Source organism: Pan paniscus, chromosome 7 (assembly GCF_029289425.2).
Source record: "Pan paniscus chromosome 7, NHGRI_mPanPan1-v2.0_pri, whole genome shotgun sequence".
In the NCBI taxonomy this organism is placed as follows: Eukaryota; Metazoa; Chordata; class Mammalia; order Primates; family Hominidae; genus Pan; species Pan paniscus.
In genome coordinates, this window is record NC_073256.2 from 160,160,091 (window position 1) to 160,184,979 (window position 24,889).

The 24,889-nt window shown below is 56.3% G+C and overlaps 2 protein-coding genes and 1 long non-coding RNA gene across 4 annotated transcripts; 1 reads left to right on the forward strand and 2 right to left on the reverse strand.

Annotated features, from left to right (window-relative positions):
* Window positions 1-2,779: 2,779 nt before the first annotated feature.
* THEM6 (thioesterase superfamily member 6) lies at window positions 2,780-12,581 on the forward strand. 2 transcript variants are annotated; one of them, XM_034966756.2, is made up of 2 exons: window positions 2,780-3,283; window positions 10,978-12,581. In XM_034966756.2, exons 1-2 carry the CDS (start codon window positions 2,930-2,932, stop codon window positions 11,089-11,091), a joined length of 468 nt encoding a protein of 155 aa, XP_034822647.2. In that variant the 5' UTR covers window positions 2,780-2,929; the 3' UTR covers window positions 11,092-12,581. The 2 variants fall into 2 exon arrangements, with proteins under 2 accessions (XP_034822647.2, XP_003819528.2); XM_003819480.5 differs by having other exon boundaries at window positions 2,866-3,442.
* On the reverse strand, window positions 4,519-15,159 carry LOC117981535 (uncharacterized). Its single transcript, XR_004673123.3, has 2 exons — window positions 14,900-15,159; window positions 4,519-7,705 (listed from the first exon to the last, which is right to left on the reverse strand). It is a non-coding gene; the product is annotated as an uncharacterized LOC117981535 (long non-coding RNA).
* Window positions 15,160-16,594: 1,435 nt separating this feature from the next.
* On the reverse strand, window positions 16,595-18,051 carry SLURP1 (secreted LY6/PLAUR domain containing 1). Its single transcript, XM_003819481.6, has 3 exons — window positions 17,973-18,051; window positions 17,448-17,567; window positions 16,595-16,922 (listed from the first exon to the last, which is right to left on the reverse strand). The coding sequence occupies exons 1-3, from the start codon at window positions 18,028-18,030 to the stop codon at window positions 16,789-16,791; spliced, it is 312 nt and encodes a 103-aa protein (XP_003819529.1). The 5' UTR covers window positions 18,031-18,051; the 3' UTR covers window positions 16,595-16,788.
* Between the last annotated feature and the right edge of the window lie 6,838 nt (window positions 18,052-24,889).

Here is a 24,889-nt window from a genome sequence, read left to right on the forward strand (position 1 = left end):
TATTCCCTGTGTAAGATTGCAGCAAGGCTATGCACCCTGGGAGAGGTTCCCTGTGCAAGGAGAGCCCTGGGGATCTTGCCCAGTCTCTGGGCCCAGGAAGCGGAAGATGGAAGAGGAGGGAACAGCATGTGGGTGGGAGGGGAGCTGGGAGAGCAGAAGTTGGGAATGAAAGGGCAGGGGCAGGAGCAGAGGAGGTCTGGAGGGTGGGTAGAGACCTTGGAAGCTCCAACTGGTTTCTCATTCATCCATCTTCACCGGTATCTCCAGGGCTAAGCCTCCAGCTCTGGGTCCCTCCCCTGGCAGGAGAGGACACAGTGGTGTAAACCAAAAATGAAATTCTAAGCACCCCCACCATCTGAATGGACCCCTGCTCTTGACCAAGGGCAGTCCAGGGTTAACCTGAAACACTAGTTCAGACCACGACAGGAAATGGGTGTTGGATATGCCTCACTGTACCCTCCTCCCTTTGGATTTCAGGCCCAGCTGACCAGCAGTAACATCAACACACCCCTTAAAGACTGAGAGAACAGACTCTTTAAGTCTGATGAGAAACATTTACAATCTATTCTCTCTGAAGCCTGCTACCTGGAGGCTTCATCTGATGATGAAACACTGGTCTCCACGACCCCTTATCTTAACCAGACATTCCTTTCTATTAATGCTAGGTCTTTAAAAAATAACTCTTTTTTTTTTTTTTTGGTAGAAGTGAGGTCTCTCTATGTTGCCCAAGCTGGTATCTAACTCCTGGGCTCAAATGGTCCTCAGCCTCCCCATGGCAAGGATTACAGAAATGGGCCACCATGCCCGGTCAACTTAACTCTTTCAACCAATTGCCAATCAGAAAATCTTTGAATCTGCCTATGACCTAGAAGTCCCTCTGTCACTTCCAGTTGTCCCCACCTTTCTGGACCAAACCAATGTCCATCCTGCAAGTATTGATTGATGTCTTATGTCTCCCTAAAATTTGTAAAACCCAGTTGCAGCCTGACCACTCTGGGTACAAGTTCTCAGGATCAGGATCTTCTGAGGCCGTGTGACGGGCCACAGTCACTTAGATGTGGCTCAGAATAAATCTCTTCAAACATTGCACAGTGTTTCACTCTTTTTGTTGGCAAGGGGACAACATGGGTGACCAGGAGGCTGCATTCTTTGAGCAATGGCCAACAGGCTCAACGGCTATGTCCTCAGTCCCTTCAGCCCAAAAGGCCACCCCTCCCTGGGGCAGAGGGCTCAGAGCCCAGCTACGACAAGGTGACACTTCAGGGACAAGTGTGAGCAATGCTAGGGTGTTGGGAATAGGCCCCCAAAATCTGGCCATAAACTGGCCTCAAAACTGGCCATAAATAAAATCTCTGCAGCACTGTAACATGTTCGTGATGGCCATGATGCCCACGCTGGGAGGTTGTGGGTTTACCGGAATAAGGGCAAGGAACACCTGGCCCACCCAGGGCAGAAAACCGCTTAAAGGCGTTCTTAAACCACAAACAATAGCTTGAGCCATCTGTGATTTAAGGACATGCTCCTGCTGTAGATAACTAGCCAAACCCACCCCTTTATTTCGGCCCATCCCTTTGTTTCCCTAAGGGGTACTTTTCATCTATAATCTGTAGAAGCTGTGCTTATCACTGGCTTGCTGTGAATAAATACGTGGGTAAATCTCTGTTGGAGGCTCTCAGCTCTGAAGGCTGTGAGACCCCTGATTTCCCACTCCACACCTCTATATTTCTGTGTGTATCTTTAACTCCTCTAGCACCGCTGGGTTAGGGTCTCCCGGCCCGAGCTGGTCTCGGCACTGGGGGAGCTGCCCTGATAGGTAGTGAGCTCCCTGTCCCTGGGGCTATCAAGCAGAGCCAGGTGCCGCCCCAGGGAGCTCCTTCTTTGAGGGCGGTCCAGAACCCTGGAACCCCAGCCCAGGCCCAGGCCTGAATCCGGACCTTGTTTAACCCAGCAATTCCGGGACCCCATCCCCGGTCGCTGGCATCCGCTGTCATTCGAGAGCCTGGAGCTGACGGGGAGAGCTGGTCCGGCCTTCTCTGGGCCGCCTTTCCTCCCCAGCCTCGTCAGGAAGGGGCACAGGACAGCCGAGCTGCGCGACAGCCCGCTGGGCCTGCGCCCCAGGGCCTCCGGCGACACTTGGAGTCCGCAGCTGAGTCACTGACTCTCACCCGGGCTCCCCCGCTTCCGCCCGGCCCTGATTTGTTTCAAAAGGGAGGAAGGGCGGGAATGCTCGGGAAGAGCCTGGGGTTGGCAGGACCTTTAGGGGGTGGAATGAATGTCGTGAGGGCGAGTAAGGAGGTACCGGCTGGGGCTGAAAATGCGCACGGGGACCATGAGCGTGATTCGCCCTGAGCCGCTGCGAACGCCCTGCGAGCTGGGGTGGCCCTGGAGCAGAAGCTAGGTTCCCGGAGAGTCCGCTGCAGCGCCGCTGGCGATCGGGCTGGGTCCCATTTTCCACGAAAAGTCCCGCGGCTTCGGCCGCGGAGGTGCTGGAGCCTTTGCGCTCAGACGAAGGGCCGAACGGCCAGGGCCAGGCCGCGTCTTCAGAGCCTGGCGAGGGTCTCGCGCTGCTGGGAAGGCGGAGACGCCGGGGCGCGCGTGCACCCGCGCGCGTGCACCCTCGCGCCTGCAGCGCCGCGCACGGCCGCCAGGTGCCGCTGTGGCGCTCAGCGCGCCGCCCGCCCCGCCCCAGGGAACGCGAAAGTGGCGCGGGCCTGGACGGCGGGACGGACCACGTAGGGCGCTGAGAAGGTCGCGCCACCGTGGGCGGGGCTCCGGGCACCTCCCCCTCGGCCGGCCTCGCGCTGTGGTTCGCTCCGGGCGCGCTGCGCTCGCGAGTTCCCAGGAGGCCTGGCGGGCACCGTAACCAGCGCCGCGGACACCGGCACCGGCGCCACGGACTCCGCAGGACCCCGCGCCCGCCGCCGCCGCTATGCTGGGGCTGCTGGTGGCGTTGCTGGCCCTGGGGCTCGCTGTCTTTGCGCTGCTGGACGTCTGGTACCTGGTGCGCCTTCCGTGCGCCGTGCTGCGCGCGCGCCTGCTGCAGCCGCGCGTCCGTGACCTGCTAGCTGAGCAGCGCTTCCCGGGCCGCGTGCTGCCCTCGGACTTGGACCTGCTGCTGCACATGAACAACGCGCGCTACCTGCGCGAGGCCGACTTTGCGCGCGTCGCGCACCTGACCCGCTGCGGGGTGCTCGGGGCGCTGAGGGAGTTGCGGGCGCACACGGTGCTGGCGGCCTCGTGCGCGCGCCACCGCCGCTCGCTGCGCCTGCTGGAGCCCTTCGAGGTGCGCACCCGCCTGCTGGGCTGGGACGACCGCGCGTTCTACCTGGAGGCGCGCTTTGTCAGCCTGCGGGACGGCTTCGTGTGCGCGCTGCTGCGCTTCCGGCAGCACCTGCTGGGCACCTCACCCGAGCGCGTCGTGCAGCACCTGTGCCAGCGCAGGGTGAGCGGCCCCCGCCCCTGGCCCCGGAGCACGGCCTTTGTGGGACCTCCGGGGGCTCCTCCTAGTCCCTGGCCCCCTCCCCTAGGGAAGGCCCGCTGCCTGCACCTCTTTCGGATACTGCTGGAGTCCTGCCTCTTACCGCTCCCGCCCCTCCCTCTCTACCGGGGGCATTCCTCACTGATGCCTTTGTTCGTGGGGGTTCCTAGGGTCCCCGAATCAACTCTTCATAGTCGGGCTTAGCGTGCTTTCCTCCTGCCGTTTCTTAACCTGGCCCCTCACGGTTTCGTGTTCACCCCTCTCCTCTCTCCTGGTACTCTGTTCTGTGGCTGGAGTGCTGACCTCTCTGGTCCTTGGTCCTGAATATAGGCTGGAGAGGTGATCAGTTAGAAGAGGTTCCTAGGAGTTCCTGAGGACCTGAGCCCCCCTTTCAGACAGCTTAGAGCTGAAGGGCGGGGTTCTGGTCACCTGGGTTTGGGGTTGAGGTACTGAGCCGAGTAGCTGAAAGCCTTCTGGCCTTTCTGCAGTTGGAGAGAGGAGGGCCATGCACCTCCCCAGGGCTCGCTCCTTCCAGCAGGGCAGAACCGCCCCTGCAGCATGGCACCTGGGGCCCTGGGGACGGCCACCAGGCCGATGTGGCCAGAGCAGTTGCCTGAAAAGTTGCCTGGAGCGTCCGTGCAGGAAGCCAGGGCCTGCGCACCCCTGGTGTGCCCTTAGGGCACTGCCCTCTCCGGTCTCGGACAGGTGCCTCCCGAGCAGACGAGGGTCAACGTCTCATCTCAGTCCTGATGTTACAGGAAAGGGATTCAGATCCAGACCTCATGGGAGGGTTCTTGGATCTTGTGTAAGAAAGAACTCAGGGCGAGTCTGCAGTGCACAGTGAAAGCAAGTTTATTAAGGTAAAGCGGTGAAAGAATAGCTGGTCGGTAGACCCAGTAGCATGTTCCTGTAAGAGGAGGAACGCGTCCACCCTAGGTGCAATGCTTGTATATATGGGGAGATGTATTCTGCTACAAGGGTTTGTGATAAAGGAGTAATTTTCTTAATTACTGTATTTTGCAAGAATCAATATTACTATCTTCTTTTTTTTTTTTTTTTCAGACGGAGTCTCACTCTGTCGCCCAGGCTGGAGTGCAGTGGCGTGATCTCGGCTCACTGCAACCTCCGCCTTCCGGGTTCACGCCGTTCTCCCGCTTCAGCCTCCCCACTAGCTGGGACTACGGCGCCAGCCACCACGCCCGGCTAATTTTTTGTATTTTTAGTAGAGACGGGGTTTCAAAATCAGGAATGCCTTTGTTCTCCAGACATCGGGATATCTGGACACTCCCAAGTCTGGGTCTCTTTAGTAAACATTATTAATTTGTTCCCTTAAATGTGTTTGAAACGCTTGTTCCCCGGTGCCGTAAAGAAATAGCAGGTGAACATAAATTTAATTTACTCAGCAAGGCCATTTTTACTTCCTGCAGAAAGGGTACACTCGCCAGCAGCTTTGCCATGAGAGTACACCGAACAAAGGAGACAGGCTCATTTATAACCTGATGCGTAACAATCGCTTTTATTTAAAGTGCGAAAGGAATATTTAATCCATTTCAGCCAGGGATTTGCATCTTGATACTCTCTCGATGGCTAAGGTCTGTTTTAGAGCTCTTATTTTTACAATAGACACCCTAGTTTTATTATTAGATGTAGAAGCAACCGGTGTGAGATCTAGAACTGAGGCTACTGAAGAAGGGGGAGATGGGGGAATAATGCGTATTTAAAAAATACCTAGGGGGTCTTTTCCATTTATGTCAATCCCCATACCACAGAAGCGACTGAGGGCAGGTCTAGAGTTAGTTAAGGTGGAGGTGGTGATAGAGAAGGACAGGGTTACACTGATAAGGCTGACAGTTCGAAAGGGTAGTCCTTTCAGTGAAATAGGTGAGGGGTTTTAGATCTGCACAGACCTTTTTCGTGGAAGTTTAACTTTGCTCCTGAGCAGTTGAATGTGTATAGTCCCGTTTACTACAAAGTTGGCAGGCTATAGGAGCAGAACATTGGCATCTTGGCTACAGGTCATTACAATAATGACAGCTAGGGGTAACCGTGTCCATCAGAGGGCTGGGACGTAAGCATTTGTGTGAAAAGGCTAGCTGTTGTTGATCTTTTACATTTCCGCAAGGTATGACAGAACAAGCATTCAAGGCAGTGGTCTGAGGTGAGTTAGTTACAATAATGACAAAGGCGCTAGTAACAATAAGGAAAGGAAGCAATATAGAAGGTACATGAAAATTAAGCTTTCTTTAACTTTAACTTAGTAGGATTGGTCCTAGTACAGTCATCCATGATTCTGAGAGAAAGATGTTTTCTTGACTGGAGTGTGGTCATTTTTTTCTTGGCTCTGCGGATGGCAGTCTCAGTGGTTAACAGCATAAAATAGGGTTCTTCCCAGGCTGGCTCAAGTTTTCTCTTTCTGTCTTTTGATGAGGACGTGGTTTTCAGGCTGGTGCTGGTGTACTGGAAATTCTAGGGGTGGTACCTAGAACTGAAAGACTTTTAGTTCTGAGGGAAGGGAAACTGGAAGATAAATTAAGTATATAATTTTTGCTGCATATCCTGGGGCTTGAGGCCCCATGGTGATGCCTCCCGCTCCATTCCTGCTCAGCACCGCCCAGGGGACACTGCAGCCCTGCCTCCTCTTAAGCTCTTGGCCTTCTTGGGGCCTTCACTGCCCCTGTGCACTGTGGCCTTGGACATGAGGGGCCTTGTGACTTACCTGGCCACCTTCAGGCCTTAAGAAAGCTAAACACCGTTTTATATTTGACAATGCTTTTTGTATGATTTTATACCAGATAAGTTAAATTTTACCTTTATACTAATGTGCTATTAATGTTAAACTTAATAAAATCTTTTTTTTTTGAGACAGAGTCTTGCTCTGTCGCCCACGCTGGAGGTGCAGTGGCGCAATCTCAGCTCACCGCAAGCTCCGCCTCCCGGGTTCACGCCATTCTCCTGCCTCAGCCTCCTGAGTAGCTGGGATTACAGGCGCCTGCCACCATGCCCAGCTAATTTTTTGTATTTTTTAGTGGAGACGGGGTTTCACCGTGTTAGCCAGGATAGTCTCGATCTCCTGACCTCGTGATCTGCCCGCCTCAGCCTTCCAAAGTGCTGGGATTACAGGCGTGAGCCACCATGCCCGGCCAAACTTAATAAAATCTTGTAGACATTATTTATTCAATTTTAATGTCTGACTATAGGGTAAGATTTTTATAGACTATTTTTAAGCTTTTATAATTTTTGTTAAAGAGCGGGTTAGTGCTTTAAGAAAAATCTATTGTGCTTTTAACATCCAGTTCACAGAAAAACTGCATGATACCCCTTTAACTTTAGCCAATATGTTTACACACAGAATTTCCTTTACAATTAACATTTTAAAACTTGCTTAAACCTTTAAAACAAAATATATTTTTAACCTTTTAATGTAGGTAAAAATCCATATTGTGTCTCCTTATAATCCTGTTATTAAAAGTATTATTTTATTTTTCTGACATACCTTGTATATAAACTGTTTTTTAAAAAATAATTTTACATTCAGGAGGCCTAATTACTTTTAAATTATACTCTATTTCTTGCATAAATTCCCTTTTATAGCTTTTCTTACGACTTTCACAATCTTCAACATGTCTTAACTTTCTGCCTGCCTTTTACGCTATTTCTTTTTCTCAGTTTCACCCTCTATGTCTTCTTTGATTTCTGTCTCTTCCAGTTTCTCTCTTATTCTTTCCCTCTGTATTTTAATCTCTTTCTGTCTCTTCTCTCTCTTCACTCTTCATCCCCTGCTTCCTTCTTCCATCCTGAGTTCTCCCGCTCCTGCAGCAGCAGGGCTGGGCAATGGCACCAGCCCCTGGGCATGCACTGCCGTCAGTTTCTCTATCCACCCCCACCATTCCCCTTTTTACTTTTTTTCCCCTTTCTTCCTACACTTAGTTTCTTGGGCTGGGTGGGATTTGCATGGCTGCAGTCCGGCCCGGGCAGCCCAGAGGCTTGGCAGATGCCTGCCACAAATTGCAAGAATTATGCCCTCTCACCTCCTCTGCTCTCTTCCTGGCGCCGCTGTGCTTGCTGTTTTTGCTTTCTTTTTTTCTGACTTCCTCTCCTAGTTCTTTTTCCTGTCTGCTGGTCTTTCCTTTGTCTCTGCCAGCCACCTATGCTGCTGTTTTCCCCCCTCTCCTTCCCCTTACCCTGGGGGACCAACCGGCGGGAGTGAAGCTTAGCCTTTTTCTTTCCCTGTGAAGAGGGGAAAAGGGAGTTTTGAACATATATATATATATATATATATATATATATATATATATATATATTTTTTTTTTTTTTTTTTTTTTTTTACTACTGGAGGTTTGTGTGAGGTTCAACCCCCTGAAATTAATGGAAGACTTAACCCCTCAAACCAGGGGTGTCTTGCCTTGCCTGCCCTGGAAGGCACAACCCCTCAAACCAGGGGTGTCTTGCCTTGCCTGCCCTGGGAGGTTGACCTGTTTCCTCCTTTCCCCCCAGAGGTGCCTTGCATACTTCCCACTTGTGTTGTCCTCTCTGGTCGCTCCCCCAAGGGAGAATTAGGCCCCTCTTAGTGTAGGCGTGCTGGTATAAATCCCACGGCAGGACCTGCCCTAAGCCATATGAGGTCACTACAGAACCGGAACCATGGAGAGGACCCACTCACTGTCCAGCAGGAGGACTTGTCACCATCCACACAAACCACACTGCAAGCAGGGTTGTCTGTGATCATTCACGCATACACACATTCAGCCCTCCAGAATTTCACCACCAAGGAAGTACTTTACCAGCTCCTGTGGCTTCTCCTTCCTTGGTCTGTGCACAGAGTTGCAGCCCTGGTATGTGAGCATCCTTTACCTTAGGTTGCTGGCCAGTTTCTTTTTTTTTTTTTTTTTCTGCATTGCTGAGAGTCCGGGTTTATTCGTCACACCAGGTGGGTCTCGATTTCTCATCCCTGAGGCCACTGCAGTGAGGCAGAGGAGCGTGCTCCCTCATGAGAGAGGAACAGAGACCGCCCCCGCAGGAGAATGTAGCCCTGTACGGATTGCCACCAAATTGTTTGAAATGCTTGTTCCCCAGTGCCATAAAGAAACAGCAGTTGAACATAAATTTAATTTACTCAGCAAGGACATTTTTACTTCCTGCAGAAAGGACACACTTGCCATCAGCTTTGCCACAAGAGTTCACCCAACAAAGGAAACAGGGTCATTTATAACCTGACGCGTCCACCCTATTGCCGTCTCTGGTTTCCATTGACTGGGATGGGACCTCACATTCTGTATCTGTCCCGATTGGCCAGCAACGTACAACTTTTTAAAAGAGGCAAAGGCAGAGGAGAACAAAGGAAGGAAGTAATTTGTGGAATGCTGAGAAAGGTAAAAACACCTTCAAATAAGGAAGAGGAACAGGCTATGACCTAATGCCCGCTTGGACCAGTATAAGCATGCCAGGGCAAATATTTAGGCTAAATTGTGGGAGCTAAGAACATAAAGTAGTACATTGCTTTCTTTATTACTGCTAGCAGATATTTAATAATGTTAGCACAGGTCTTTGAATAAATTTTGCTTCTAAGAGAAGTTACTATTTATTCCTAATTAGATCGGTAGGAAAGTCTTTGAAGAGGAACCTCTACTTTACTTTTTACAACTGTAAACATCTAGAGGCTCGGAATGCCTCTTTCTGGGGATGCAGCCCAGCAGGCCCCAGCCTCATTTCCCAGCCCTCACTCAAAATGGAGTCGCTCTGGTTCCAGCGCCTCTGACACTGAGAGGTCATGTCAGGAGTGGGGAAACTGAGGCTCAGAGGAGCTATGGCACTGCACAAAGCTACACGGCTCCCTGGTCTTCTGTTTCTGTTGAGTCATGTGAACCAAAAAGTATCCGAGATGTGTCTCAGTCAATTTAGAAAGTTTACTTTGCCAAGGATAAGGACTCACCAGTCCTGACAACACGTGCCCAAGGTAGTCGGGGCACAGCTTGCTTTTATACATCTCAGGGAGGCACAATACATCTGTCAGTACATGTAAGATTCACATTGATGCCATCTGGAAGGGGGGGCTTCCAGGTCATGGTAGATGTAAAAGTTTTCTGATTGGCAGTTGGTTGAAAGAGCTATTATCAGTAGAAAGGCATGTCTGGGTTAAGATACCGGTTGCCGAGACCTAGGTTTTATTATGCAGATGAAGCCTCCAGGCTGCAGGCTTCGGAGGGAATAGATCATAAATGTTTCTTGTCGGACTTAAGGTCTGTGTTGTTAATGCTGGAGGGCATAACAGGCCTGTCCCACACCCTCTTCCATCATGGCCTGGGCTAGTCTTTCTGGTTAAATGTGGAGGGCCCTGGCCTATTGGAGGAAGTTCATTCAGATGGTTGGGGGTACCTTCCGATGGTATTTTTGGTTTACAGTAAGGAACCCCCTAAAAGGCCTAGATCTCTCTCTGTCCCCAAGTGCTGGACTCTGTATGTCTTTCATGCATCTAGAGTCCAGAGGCAAAGGCCACCAAGGCTGAGAGCCGGGCACGGAGGCCGAGGAGATGGGGAGCCAGGGTTGCTTTTCTGGGAAAGAGGGCGTGATAAAATCAGGCATGGGCTGGTTGGTGAGGTCCCTGTGGGAGGTGAAGGCTGGGACCCAGAACAGCAGAGACTCTGTCGATGACGTGGAAAGACCGCGGGTGCAGTTTGGGCAGGCTGAGCCAGGGTTGGGTCTTGCATGTTGAGAGGCTGGCCTGCGGTGATGTGGCCAAAGAGGAAGAGCTGGGCTGGGGTGAGTGTTGGTCACATGGTTGAAACTAGGTGGGGAGGGGAGTGGTCCAGGGGAGAGTCCAGGCCCAGCTCTGCTGGGACTTGCCATGGGGGTCACGACTCATCTGCAGGGAAGGTCTGGGCTTTATCTCTGAGCACCTCTGTGTGCTGCTCACCCTGAAGTGGGGGTGGGCCTGTGCCTGGCCTGTCCCCTCATCCTGGGAGCTCCCAATGCCCATCTGCAAGGCTGTGGACCCCTCAGGAGTGGCCTGGAGCCTAGCTCCCATTGCCACATGGTGGCTGTGTGTGTGGAGAGGGTTGATAGTGGAGTGGTCAGGCCCAGGCTGCCCTGGGGGATGAAGTGCCATCCTCTGGGTGCCCTGGAGAAAGAAGAGAACTCAGTGAGCCCTGTCTGGTACCTTCCTGGAGGAGGGCTCCCATGCTGGCCCTCCACCCCTCTGTCCCCTGTCACCCTGAGGCCTCTGGATTTCCTCTCTGCCCTTCCCAACCTGCCAACTTCATGGGTTTCTGGCTGGGTCCTGGGGATGGCCCCTAGGGGAGACGGGCCGGGCACAAGCGGGGCTGTGTCAAGGTGGGTATGCGGGGGTAGCACAAGTATGCAGAGCCTGGGGAGGCATGGGCAAAGCATGGCAGGCGGCGGGGCAGGGGATCTTGGAAGGTCACGGGCTGGGGAGCAGTGTGGGCAGCGGCCCAGAGGTGGGAAGGCCGTAGCTTAGCTGGGTGTCCCCTTTCTGTCTTCTGCAGGTGGAGCCCCCCGAGCTGCCCGCTGACCTGCAGCACTGGATCTCCTACAACGAGGCCAGCAGCCAGCTGCTCCGCATGGAGAGTGGGCTCAGTGATGTCACCAAGGACCAGTGACCGCCACCTTCACACCGTCTGCCCTGGCCACCATCCTGGGCCTGGGGGCTGCCCACAGATGGGCAGCCTCAGCCATACTCTGTTCCAGCTGGAGTAGCCTCCTGACCAGCCTGGCCCACCCTGCTCCACCCACTGGGCCCCCCCAGTTATTGATACCCCTCTGTGCTGGGCTCCACGCTAGGCAGAAGGAGGAGTGGCATTGGCATCCTGACCCAGCTCTGCCCTCAAGGTGGGGATGGATGGGCAAAGGAGAGTCCTGCCTGGCCCTACGATGAGGCCACTCGTGTGGGCCTAGGTAGGGGAGGATGGTGCCTGGAGCAGAGGGACCCACAAGTGCCTCCCGAGCCTAGATCCTGGCTCGGACCACTGCAAGGGCCGAGGCAGGGCCAGACCAGAGCATCCTGGGTACAGGCCTGGGCTCTCCAGGGCCTGGGCCTGATTCAGGTGCAGTGGGCACTCCTGAAGGGTCAGAGCGGCATCTGCCAGGCAGCCCCTCTGGCGTCCGCTGAGGTGGATGCAGGCCTGGGGCAGAGCCTGGGTGGTCAGAGGCCGGGGCTAGAGGCAGATGGAAGGGAGGCATTTGCCGGCAGAGGACGGGGCACCTGGGCTCCCCGCTGCAGTCGGCCTTGCCTCCTCCTCCTCCTCCACCTCCAGTCAGGCTGGACGGGAGGGTAGCCTTGTGGCTGAGAGGGGTCAGACTAGGTGGCACAGGGGCTCCTGGAAAGACAGCAGGCTTCCTGCTGGGCGTTCCCTTGTTGGAGGGAATAGAGTGGGTGTGGGACTCTGCAGGGGTGTCCTTGTCCACTCGTACCCCTCGCCGCCCACCAGGGCCATGCTCTGTGACTTGGGCTGATCCCCACCCTTTCTGGGCCTACAGCACCACAGGCCACTGTACCCCCTTAGAGCTGCCTGTCTCTGGCCTGGCCGGCAGGCGTCTTCTTAACTCCTCTGTCCTCTATATTCAGCATGTTCCTTGTCAGCTGCTGGGCTGGCCCTGCCTTGCGCTAGCAGAGCCTCTCCTGGCAGCTTCTCAGGTCTCCCTAATGGAGACACCAGGCTACTAGGACACTGGCTGGGGCCACCCCCTCCTGCCTAATGCCTCACCTTACAGCTGGGGAAACTGAGGCCTGGAATGGCCCAGAGTCACCAAGGCAAAGTTGGGGCTGGTCCCAGCCTGAGGCTCCAGCTGATGCCCTCAGCTCCCAGAGAGGGGGTGCCCCATCTAGCTGGGTGCAGGGGTCACTGCTTGTCAGCTCAGGGCCCTGTGCCCGCTTGCCTGTTCCCCTACATCTGTGCCTGCACATCCAGAACTGCCTCCTTGCCGCTGCCTCCAGGAAGCCCACCTTGAGCCAGAGTCAAGGGCTGCAGCGCTGCCCCTGATAGAACACGCCCGCCCCCACTGCTGTTCTTGCCTTACAACCACCATGGGAAATCTGCAACCTTTCTGTTTTATTTAAAGAAAGCCCAACATTAAAGGGTTTTCATTGCAAGCGTGCTGGGGAGGGCCTTGTTTCTGAGCTACCACCACCACCATCCATGTAGGAGCAGAGGTGGGACCAGGGAAGCTGGGGCACATTCCCAAGATGGGTGTCTGGCATGGGGGGCTATCCAGGTTTGTTGGGCTCCCGTGAACTTAGGGATCAGGCTGGCAGGGCAGGGCTTGTCCTCATCCCATGGGGCATAGGACTGAGGCCAAGAAGGTGCTGTCCAAAGCCCCCTGGGGAGCCCTTCCTGCTCCAGCCCTCCTGGTTCCCAGCTCTCGAGGCTTGCAGCCCCATCTACAGATGCCAGCTCCGGGTTCCCGGTTTCCCTCCTTCAGGGATTACCCTGGCGGTCATGCCTCAGACTCTGGGTCTGGCCCTCCAGGCTCCCAGAGCCTCAGGCAGGGTGCTGGTAGCCATTGGGGGCAGAGGTCAATGGACTGGTGGGTGGACAGGAGGCAGAGAAAGCATGGGGGCTGTTCTGCAGGCCCTTCAAAAGGGGTGGGGAGAAGTGGGACCCTCCGGGACATAAAGTTGAGTGAGGTGGGGTGTGGCCACATCCATGCTGTGACCACCTTCCTGGGAGGGTCCAGAAGGCTCTGAGGGCCAGGGAAGGAGTGGGCAGTTGGAAACAGCTATGAAACCGGCATTTAGTGATGGGGCAGTAGGGCTGGGGAGGGGAAGCAAACTTGCTCAGCAAATCTGGGGTCTGCAGCCAGACTGGTTGGCCAGAAGCCTCTGTGCTTTCTCTGGGGTCCTTGGGGGAGGTGGCTCGTGGGGTCGCCACGGGTGTGTGAGCTGAGTGTTGCCAGACAAACTTCCCAGTGGGGCTGCAGATGAAGCTGTAGGGATGCCGTCCAGCTGATGGTCCTGACCATCTGCCTGAGCCCTGGGGCAGGGCGGGGGCCACAGGACAGGGTGCCTGGGCCTTGGGAGGGCACCATGTGATGATGCCACTGCGGCCCCTGGCTCAGCAGCTGCCTCCGGGTCGTGGAAGGCACATTGGCCTGGATAGGGAGTAGGGCTCAGTGACTGGACTAGGGATGAGTGTATCCAGTGTGCATATGGATGTGCGTGCCTGTGTGCATTTGTGTGTGTGTGCGCGCGCGCGCGCACGCACGCAGGCAACGGGCGAGCTTCAAGGTGGTTGAATGGGCAGCACCCGCAGGCCTCTGGGGCTTCTCTCTCCATGCAGAAGCTGAACACCCTGGGCTGTCATAGGCTGGCTCAGAGGAAGGTTTGAGCCAGCAGGGCCCTCTCTTGGTCTTGTTTTTGGAGGACGGGCTGACGACAGGACTGGCCCGGGTCACGGAATGGGCGGCTGGGATTGGAAGTGAACCAGTGCCTTGTCCTGGCGGAGCCACTGGAGCCCATTCTGCTCCTGTGAGCCTGCCACCTCGGAGAAGTTAGAGGGCAGCAACTGCTTCGGCCCGCGTCCTTCCCCCAAGGCCAACAGCTGCAGAATTTCTGCCCCAGCCGCCCCCACCCCCGGAGGTGTCTGCACAGTGTCCAGTGTCGGGCCCAGGAAGCCCTTGGTGGATGCTGGTGAAGAAGGGACAGGTACAGGTTATGGGAGTGTGTCCGGAGGTCCTGGGGTGGTGGCTGTGCATGGGTCCGTCGTCCTGGGGGAGGAGGCACTGTGCCCTCTGATGGCCAGGTGGACAGAGTCACGACTGCTTTGGTGGGTGTCCCCGGGGCTCACTCTAGGTCAGTTGCCTGCTCAGTCTCAGCATCCAGCCACCGCCTCTGGGCTCAGTCAGCTGACTGGCCACTGTTGTGTCCCCTCAGGGCCCAGGGACACAGATCCCCACATCTGAGGCCTTGCTGAGTGGAGTTCTACTGTGCCTGGCGTCCGGAATTCTGGGACAGCAGGACCATCGCCCACCTCATGGATTGGGAAACAGACTAGGGCAGGGAATTCCCAGTATGGCCGCCAGGGGCACAACGAGGCAGGCCAAAGGGGCTGATTCGTCCCAGGCCCAGGCCGCCGCTCCCCGCATGACTTCCCCTCTGGACACCTGCGAGTTGGGGGCACCCTTGGGGAGGTGGAGGGTCTTGCTCCTGAGGGCGGGGAGTGACGCCCTGCGGTCTGCACACCCCTCTCCTTTAGAGATTTCTTAAAGCTGCGGAAGACTAGCGCTGGCTGGTCTGACCTCTCCGCGGTAGTGGGGTTCAGAAGGGCCTCTGCTTCCCCTCCGCGCAGTAGGGCCTAGCGGCACGGGTGGGCGCCCTTCTCCCTCCCCTCCACCGCCACCTCTTGCGGCTGGCTGCTTCCCCGCCAGCTTTACCCACGTCCTGCGACGGTCACGGATGCGACGCCCACTCACCTCCCTAGACCCCGCGCGCCCGGGTGGTGAGCGCCTGGCCTCCGCGAGCCCCACCCCGTGGGCGCGTCCTCCCGAGGTGCCTCCCTGGCCGTGGCCTCCCCACGCATTTCCTGGGAGGGTCGCGGCGACAGGCAGGGCAGGTGGGCGTCCTCCAGGCCGGCCGAGAGGGCCAGGGCTCTCTGAACTCTGTGCTGCGGGCCCCTACGGGCCAGGCGGCCCAGCTGCGCGCGCAGTGCAGGTTCCGGGCAGAGCGCACAGGGTCGCCGCGTGCTCGCGGTGCGCGCTCTGGGAGGAGTCTTCGGGGCGCGGGTTCCGGGACTCGGGCGCGCGCCCTCTGCTGGCCGTGCGGGTTCAGCATCGGGGGCCCCTCGCAGGTGCCCTCCCAGGGATGGGGGCACCTGCTGAGCCTTCACCACTGCGCTCCCAAAGAGCCTGGAGGCCTGATCCCCATTGTGCCGCTGGGGACGCTGCCAGAGATGCGGCGACTTCTTGCTCCGTCCCCCTGGTGAGGCCAAGGCCCTGGCCCCTTGGCTCCAATCGAGGCCCGGGTGAGGCCCTTGGAGGTCCGGCCATGACCCAGGGGACGGGCCCTAACCGGAAGCCACGCCGCCGGCCCGGTGCTGGCCAACGGGGAGGCCCGGGGTAGCCCTTCAATGGGGCCTCTCTGGCAGCTTTCTCTGGTCGGGGCTGCTCGCCAGGGAGAGCATTTAATTCCTGGTATTTCTGGGAGGGCGTAGAGGTAGGGGGTGGGTTCTGACATCTGGGCCCTTCATAGACAGAGGTGGGCTCTCACAGGGGTCCTAGGCGACCCCCGCCACTGCCCTGGTTACTCCCGCATGCTCCTCGGGTATCCCAGCTGGTCTGACCACAGCCTGCTGCATACCGCTCCCACCCCAGCAGGCACAGGTGCCCACAAGACCCCACGGACGTGGCCCAGCTGATGTGTGGGGCCTTAGAACCCAAGACCTAGCTGGGCAGCGCTTAGAAGGTGTGCAGCCCAGGAGACACCAGGGGACTGGGGCCTGGAGAGGGGCAGTGTCCAGGGGTGGCTCAGGCCCACAGCAGCCCATGCTCCCCGTTGGCTCTGCCCACCTGCCGACAGGGGTGACAGTGGCACAGAGCACTGTGACTGTGATGGGACAGCCAGGGCCAGGAAGAGGGGGAAGCGAGCCTGGAAGTCAGGTCTCCTGGGTCCTGAGAACCCGGGGCTCCTCCACTAATCTCAGCTGTCCCAAGGGGACAGTGGGCAGTTGTCAGAGGAGGTGACTGAAACCGTGGAGCTGTGTGGTACCAGCAGGCCCAGGTGCACACACCCAGGAAGACCCCTTGGGCTGGGCAGGCAGAGCCAGATGTATCCACCCTTGGAGGAAAGTGGATTCCAACTCTGAGCTTCCTTCCCACTCTAGGGTGGGAGCGATGTCTCCAGGGTTTACAGGGGAGATTCTTAGCGGGAGATGTTCCCTGGGCTAGGGTGCAGGTCCTGGTCTGAGATGCCAGGCTAGTTTGCATCAGGAAAGGGGCCCAGGAGGCATTTCTCCCCCTAAGGCTCTGTTTTCCTATCTGTGAAGTGGGTCACAGAGGCTCTGGGTGAGAGGGAGGAGCAGGTGCCTAGAATGTGCTGTCCTTCCGCCTGGCTCTCCTGAAGGCCAGTTCTGCAGGGTGTCAGTGCCCAGGAAGGACAAAAGTCATCTCCACTCTTGGCTTAGTTATGTTTTATAAGCATGGGGTATGGAAGGCAGAGGGCGCCCCTGGTGTGCTTCTCTCCCCTCAGACCCCATGAGTGAGCTGTGCCACAGCAGCAGGAAGCAGGGGGAGGTGATCACAGGTGGAGCCAGGCCCCGTCAGAGAGGAGGTGCCTGAGGAGCACCTTCCGCCCTGCCGCCCTGGGTTCAGAGTTCCGAGTTGCAGAGGTCTCGGAAGCAGCAGAAGATCAGGTGGGCGGCCCCGATGCTGTCGGGGTCGGTGGCCACACAGGAGCTGGAGCAGGAGCGGGTCACCACGGGGCTCTGGTTGAAGGGGTACTCTGCAGGGTGGGCCAGTGTCAGAACCCTCACTCCCCTGCAGCGCCTGCCTGCTGCTGCACTGCTCCCAACCGCCGTCGCCTGACCTCACCCTCCCTGTGATCCCTGTTCCCAATAGTCCACATCTGTGAAGCCACCCGGGGCCCAGCCCTCCTCTGACTGTGACCTGTTCATGAATTATTAGGCCCTGTCAGACCTCTGAAGTACCGCGCTGAGAAGGGAGCCCGAGCCCAGAGGCTGTGGCAACACCACCCAGTGGGTCTGTGTCAGAGCTGGGGTTTGAGCCCCCCAGGGTACCCCGGCCATTAAGCCCCACCCACCTCCAGCGCCTGGTGCCCCAGGACTGGGTCTCTGAGGGGGCTGTGCCACCCTCGTGGAAGGCACCCCTGCCAAGGTGTGGCAACCTGTTCTGCCCATCCCACCTGCTGCCTTTTGGGCCGGGAGGAGCACCAGCAAAGGAGGGAGGCACTTGGGGGAGGTGGCCCTGACTCCAGTGCACCCAGGGCTGCCGTGGGGCCTGGCCTCACCTGCCTCCACCGTCACCAGCGTGGTCATGCAGGCTGTGTCCTCTGGCTTGCAGCGGGTAATGGTCCTGCAGGAAGCACTGGTCATGGGCTCCTTGCAGGTGTAGCACTTGAGGGCCTCACCTGGGTGAGGGATGGGGGCAGAACCTCATCACCTGACCTCGGTGGCCTCATCCTGGAACCAGGAGGCAGGGGCTGAAGGAGTCTCGCTGACATCTTTCAAGGCCCCGGGGAGCCCTTCAAGGGGCCTCTCTGGCAGCTTTCTCTAACTGAGCTGAGCCACAGACTTGAATGCTGCATCCCTCCACCAAGCCTCAGTCTCCCTTCCTGCAGAGTGGAGCCGTGACCCCTGTCCCAGGGTGAAGCTGGGCTCTGGGACCCAGGAGGCTCACTGAGAATGAGGAGGGTGAGCCTCATGGGGGCCTAAGGAGGCTCTCAGCCACAAAGCACCCCCAACAGCCCCATCCCCCTAGGAGGTGGGCAGACAAGCTCAGAGGCAGGGTCCCCACCAGCCTGCGGCCCACTCACCACAGCCCATGCTCCAGGCTGCCACGAGCAGCAGCTGCACAGCCCAGCGAGAGGCCATTGCTCCGTGCTCAGAAGTGATGAGAGGTAGCCAGCCTCACATCAAGGATTTATACCCAGCCCCTTGGGCACCGGCTTCTGGGCGGTGGCAGAACCGGCTGTGTGAGTCAGGAAGGTGGTAAAGGGCCCAGTGGGGAGGCAGCTGGCAGGAACATGGCAGACAGGCAGGGAGCTGGATCTGGGAGCTCTGTCTGAGGACGATGGCCAGGCCTCTGCTTGCACACCTCCAACACTGGGGAACTCACTGTTCCTCAGCCATGTCCAGTGGTCCTGGGACAGCTCTGACGGAGAAGGCCTTTCCCGCTGAGCTCAGACTGCCCCTCTGATGAGCCCCCATGTCCTGGCTGTGCCTCTGGGGTTCACATAGGCCACCCAGCCCCAGCCTGGGGGACCCTTAAGACCCAGGTTCAGTGTAGCCTCTGCCCTTGTTGCTCTAGCCCCGCCTGGCACCCCCTCCCTGCAGCCTGGCCTGCAGCCCTCTCCACAGATCTCTACCTGGTCTGTGTACACCTGATACACACCTGCAAAGTAGAAACCAGAGGTAGGAAACAGGTGTCAGGTGAGGGTAGCATGGGCCAGCTAGACCACTCTCAGGCTGACAAGGTTGGGCCCAGGAGTGGCCCCTCATCACTGCCAGCCCCTTCCCACTAATGGCCTTTAGACCAAACCTGAGTTTCTTGGTTTTAGGCACCTGACAATAAGGTTCTGCTCACCCTCCAGCCTCCTGGCCTGACTGTGTTGTCTGCTCTTTACTGCGTGCCCCCCACGACACCCTGTTCCACACGCATGCCTGCCTATGCCATACCGCTCAATGACCACATTGCCTGGTCTCCCATCTGATGTCCCACATCTTCCCCATGCTGTGAGGCCCACTAAGGTGCCCCTCTCCACAGTCCTTCCAGGTATACCAGCCTCTCTGGTTTCTCTGTCCTGTGATGTCCTAATGGGTGGTTGTATAGATGGATGAGTTGATGGATGGATGGATGGGGGATGGATGAATGGGGGATGAATAGGCGATGGATAGGGGATGGATGGATAGATGGGTGGGGGGATGGATGGGTAAGTGAATGGGAGATGGATGGGTGGATGCATGAGTGGATGGGTGGATGGATGGGTGGATGGATTAGTGGGGGATGAATATGGGATGGATGGATGGATGGTGAGAGATGGATAGGAAATGGGTGAAGGATGTATGGGTGGATAAGTTGGGGATGAATGGAGGATGGGTGGGGGATGGATGGATAGATGGATGGATAGGTGGATGGATGGATGGATGGGTGGATGGATGGGTAGATGGATGAGTGGGGGATGAATATGGGATGGATGAGGGATGGATGGTTGGATGGATGGGGGATGGATGGGAAATGGGTGGAGGATGGATGGGTGGATGGGTGGGGGATGAATGGAGGATGGGTTGGGGATGGATGGGTGGATGGATGGATGGGTGGATGGATGGGTAGCTGATGAGTGGGGGATGAATATGGGATGGATGGGTGGATGGTGGGAGATGGATGGGAAATGGGTGGAGGATGTATGGGTGGATGGGTCAGGGATGAATGAAGGATGGGTGGGGGATGGATGGATAGATGGATGGATGGGTGGATGGATGGGTGGATGGATGAGTGGGGGATGAATATGGAATGGATGAGGGATGGATGGGGAATGGGTGGAGGATGTATGGGTGGATGGGTGGGGGATGAGTGGAGGATGAGTGGGGGATGGATAGATGGCTGGATGGGTAGATGGATAGATGGATGGATGGGTGGATGGATGGATGGATGGGTGGGTGGATGGGTAGATGGATGGATGGATAGATGGATGGATGGGTAGATGGATGAGTGGGGGATGAATATGGAATGGATGGGGGATGGATTGGATGGATGGATGGGGGATGAATGGGAAATGGGTGAAGGATATATGGGTGGATGGGTGGGGGATGAGTGGAGGATGGGTGGATGGATGGGTGGATGGATGAGTGGGGGATGAATATGGGATGGATAGATGGATGGATGGGTGGATGGATGGGTAGATGGATGGATGGATAGATGGATGGATGGGTAGATGGATGAGTGGGGGATGAATATGGAATGGATAGGGGATGGATTGGATGGATGGATGGGGGATGGATGGGAAATGGGTGGAGGATGTATGGGTGGATGGGTGGGGGATGAATGGAGGATGAGTGGGGGAGGGATAGGTGGCTGGATGGGTAGATGGATAGATGGATGGATGGGTGGATGGATGGATGGGTGGATGGATAAGTGGAGGATGAATATGGGATGGATGGGGGATGGATGGGGAATGGGTGGAGGATGTATGGGTGGACGGGTGGGGGATGAGTGGAGGATGGGTGGGGGATGGATAGATGGATGGATGGGTGGATGGATGGATGGGTGGATGGATGGGTAGATGGATGAGTGAGGGATGAATATGGGATGGATGGGGGATGGATGGGGAATGGGTGGAGGATATATGGGTGGATGGGTGGGGGATGAATGGAGGATGGGTGGGGGATGGATAGATGGATGGATGGGTGGATGGATGGGTAGATGGATAAGTGGGGGATGGATGGGTGGATGGGTGGGGGATGGATGGGGAATGGGTGGAGGATGGATGGGTGGATGCGTGGGGGATGAGGGGAGGATGAGTGGATGGATGGGGGACAGATGGGTGGATGGGCAGAGGATGGGTGGGTGGATGCATGGATGGATGTTGGATAGATGTGTGGATGGGTGGATTTCAGAAGGATGGATGGATGGAGGATGGGTGGATAGGTGGGTGGAGGATGGATGGATGAATGGGGGCAAGATGGGTGGATGGATTATTGAATGAATGACATTTGAGAGAGTTGATGTGTGAAAAAATGAATGAATGGATGGGAGAATTCAGGGATGGAGGGATGGGTGGCTATAAAAGTGGCGGCAGACAAATGTGTAGTGAGTGGGCCCTTCCGAGGCAGAATTCGATGCTGGAAGGAGCTCTGGGCTGGCACCAGGAGTCCTGGGTTCTGGTCTTGGCCTACTGCTCTCTCCATTTGTGGCCTTGGTGTGGCCCCTTTTTCCTTCCAGTCTTTGGTTTTCTGTTTGTAGTTGTGAAAGCTGAAGTGACCTGGCCTTGTGGGCTGAGGTGAGTTGTGTGAGGCTGTGGGATGGTTGCAAGAAAGCCAAGGGAGGGCGTAGTTACTGCAAATTAAACAAAGGGGCTGACATGGGTTGGTGCACAGATGGCAACCAAGAGCAGCCTCTCCCCAGGGCTTGGTCCACAGACACACCCAGGTGTTTCGAGAGGAGTCAGAGACTGTCCGGTTCTGGAGCCTGAGCTCCACCCGGCCTCCCGTGAAGCCCATGTCTACTCACAAGGACTCTCACCCCACGTTCTTTCATCTATAAACTGGTCAGGGGAACATCTGCCAGAGGGTGGTTGTGAAAACTAGCAAGTATCTGGCAAAGGATGGGCCTCCATCAAGCTTTCAACTCAGCTCTGTGCTGATCACAGTGCAGGTGTACTTGGGGCAGAGGTGGGCGGATGCTGAGGACAGGGGTACTGCTCTCAGCTGCTGCTCTCATTGGCTTTGAAAGGGAGGGAAGTCCTCAGAGGGTGCTCTGGGTGGGAGTAGCAGCCAGCAGAGGGGCACAGTCAGCCTTTCCGCTGTGTGGGAAGAGTGGGCACTAACTTGGCCCATCCCTGAGCCCAGCACCCTATTGGCAGGTGGAAAAGCAGCACTGTGTCAGACACAACTCAAGCAGGGAGAATTTATGCCCTAGTTAGGCGACTGCCCTCCCCTCCTCCTGCCTCTCCATGAATCCACACCTTTTCCCAACATGTGGAACCAGGAGACCAGGTTTTTTGAAGGCAGCTCAATCCCCCAAACCCCAGAGTTCTCATCCATGATAGGCCTGCAGCACTGAGCCAGTTCACACCAAGCCCCAGCTATCTGCCATGTCAGCCCGTTCTCTTTCCCAGAGGCCTGGCCCTTTCTCCTTGGCTACACTCTCCACCCTCCACTCAGAGAGACCAGCTAAAATGCAAACTGGCTTATGGCACTGCTCTTCCCAGAAACGCTCCCTGGCTCTCCACTGCCTTCAGCATGCAGTCAAAAAGCCCCACCACCACCGCTGGTGTTTGATGCTTGCCCAGTCTGGGCTGGCCTGAGGGACTACTGGACTATCATCTCCTCAAGTAGAACATGTTTCCATTCATCTAAGAATCCTTCTCCCACAGCCTGGGTCTGACCATGCTGACTGTTGAGCAGCATTTGCTGGAGGATGGATGGATGGATGGATGGGTAGATAGATAGATGGGGGATGGATGGAGGATGGATGGATGGATGGGTAGATGGAAGGGGGATAGAGGGATGAATGGGTAGGTGCATGGGTGGATGGATGGGGGATGGATGGATGAATGTGTGGGTGGATGCGTGGATGGATGGGTGAGTGGATGGATGGGTGGGTGGATGGATGGATGGATAGATGGATGGGGAATGGATGGAGGATGGATGGATGGATGGATTGGTGGATGGATAGATGGGGGATGGATGGAGGATGGATGGATGGATGGATGGGTGGATAGATAGATGGGGAATGGATGGAGGATGGATGGATGGATGGGTGGATAGATGGGGGATGGATGGAGGATGGATGGATGGATGGATGGGTAGATGGAAGGGGGATAGATGGATGAATGGGTAGGTGCATGGGTGGATGGATGGGGGATGGATGGATGAATGGGTGGGTGCATGCATGGATGGATGGGTGAGTGGATGGATGGGTGGGTGGATGGATGGGGGACAGAAGAGGGATAGATGCAGGGGTGGGTGGATGGGTCGATGGATGGGGGATGAATGGATGAGTGAATGAATGGAGACTGGACAGAAGACGGATGGATGGGTGGATGGATGAGTGGATGGATGGATGGATGGATGAGTGAATGGATGGATGGATAGATAAATGGATAGAGGATGGGTGGATGGATGGAGAGAGTGATGGATGGGTGGGTGGGCATATGGGTAGAAGGATGGATAGGTGAATAATGTATGGCTAAAAGGGGAGATGGATGGATGAGTGGGTGGGTGGAGGAGGGATGGATGGATGGATGAATGGATGGATGAATGGATGGATGGATGAGTAGTTAAAGACAGGCTTAATGTTGTTTCTTCCAAGGTGACCCAGGATGGGTATTTGTGGGCATTCAGGTTGACTTCTCCCCAGGGTACAAATGCTCTTGCAGCCTCTCTGACAAAACTTAGCACAGGTTTGGACACCCCTGGGAATGGGAATCTTACTCCTTCTCAGGGAAGTACCTGCCCCACTGGGACAGACCTGTTTCAGGCCTTCTTCCATGGGAGCTTGGACTTGCCAGTCTGACACCCACAGCCTTGGTTCTGACCCTGTATCCAGGCTTCAGAGCCAATTACATCTCACAGGCGAGTCTGATAGCTAGTCAAGTTCCTTGGAGGATTGAGGTTTTTTGCATAGACAGGCACTGAGTGAGCTCTCAGGTTTGGCTGCTGATTTAACAATGGGCTAGGGTAGAGAGGGGGAGGCAAGGAGCTGGAGGTGGCTGTGATAGCTACCCAGGGACATTGGCTGGTGGCTTAGATGGCATGATGACAGTGGGCACAGGGCTGAGGCCGAGGAAGATGTCCTGGCAGTGGGGTGGGGGGATTGCTAATGCTGAGATATGGGAGGTGGTGGCTGAGGTCCTGAGGGTGCTTTGTCCTCTTGAAGGTTAGTGCTGGGCTCCAGCCTTGTCCTGACTGTATTGTCTGCATTTGAGATCCAGACATCCCTGCCCTGGGGTGGGCTGGGCCCTGCTCCCTGAGGAAGTGTGGCAGGTGTTCATCCTGTTCTGGAAGGTCGCAGCAGGTGGCCTTGGGGAAGTCAGGAGTAGAAGAGAAAAAGAGGACGGCTGGCAAGGTGGTCTCATCATTCCTCTGATTTCAGGGCCAGATGTAATGGGGCCAGGGCAGAGGGTGCTAGAGCTGGCAGGTCCTAGAGAGGAGCAGAGCCCACTCCATCAGCCCGCCAGGGGTGGGAGTGGCCTGCACCACCAGACACTGAGTTCAACTGCTCCCCTCGCCTGCCTGCTCCTGGCTCCTCTTCTAACCAAAATCTGGAACCACTGGCTCTTCCTTTTCCCATCAAGCCATGTCCTGCCCTGCCCATTTCTACAGGCTGTGAAACTGCCCAGGGCACTGCACTGGTGGGGCCCTGGGTCCCTGCCCTGGCACCTCACTATAAGCCTCTCCTACCCCACTGGCAAGCTGAGGAGTAAGCCTGGATGAAGGACTTGGGTCATAGGGAATCTCAGGGACAGGTACCCAAAAGGTGGCATCATGGATGGTGAGGTTAAGGTCAAAGATAGGGCTCTAAGGCTTGGATTGGGCCTCACTCATAGCCTGTGCTTGGGCCTGAGCTGAGCCCCTTTCCCTATCATTGACTGAAGCCTTTTCCTGATCACACAATCACACACTGAGCCTGGACCCTAGTTACAGATTGAATCCTGATCCTTGGCCCTTGACTGAGTCATACTCCGTGGCTGAGCCACAGGCTCACACATGGAGCCAGGACATCAATCATAGATCAAGGCCTGGCACTGGTTACAGACTGAGCCCTGATCACTGGCCAAAGACTAAGCCCTGATCCTGATTCCAGGCTGAGCCCTGATCCTGTTTCCAGGCTGAGTCCTGATCTCTGGTCACAGATAGGCCTTGCTCCCAGTCTCTGTGAGGGGTTGTGAAATGCATGTGTGTTTGTAGGGGGTGTGTGTGTATGTGTAAATAGAGTCTCAGCCTAGGCTTTGAGGCCACTTTGTGGGAGTCTTGAGAAAAGCCAGCTGAGAGCTGTGACGTTTGATGGCTG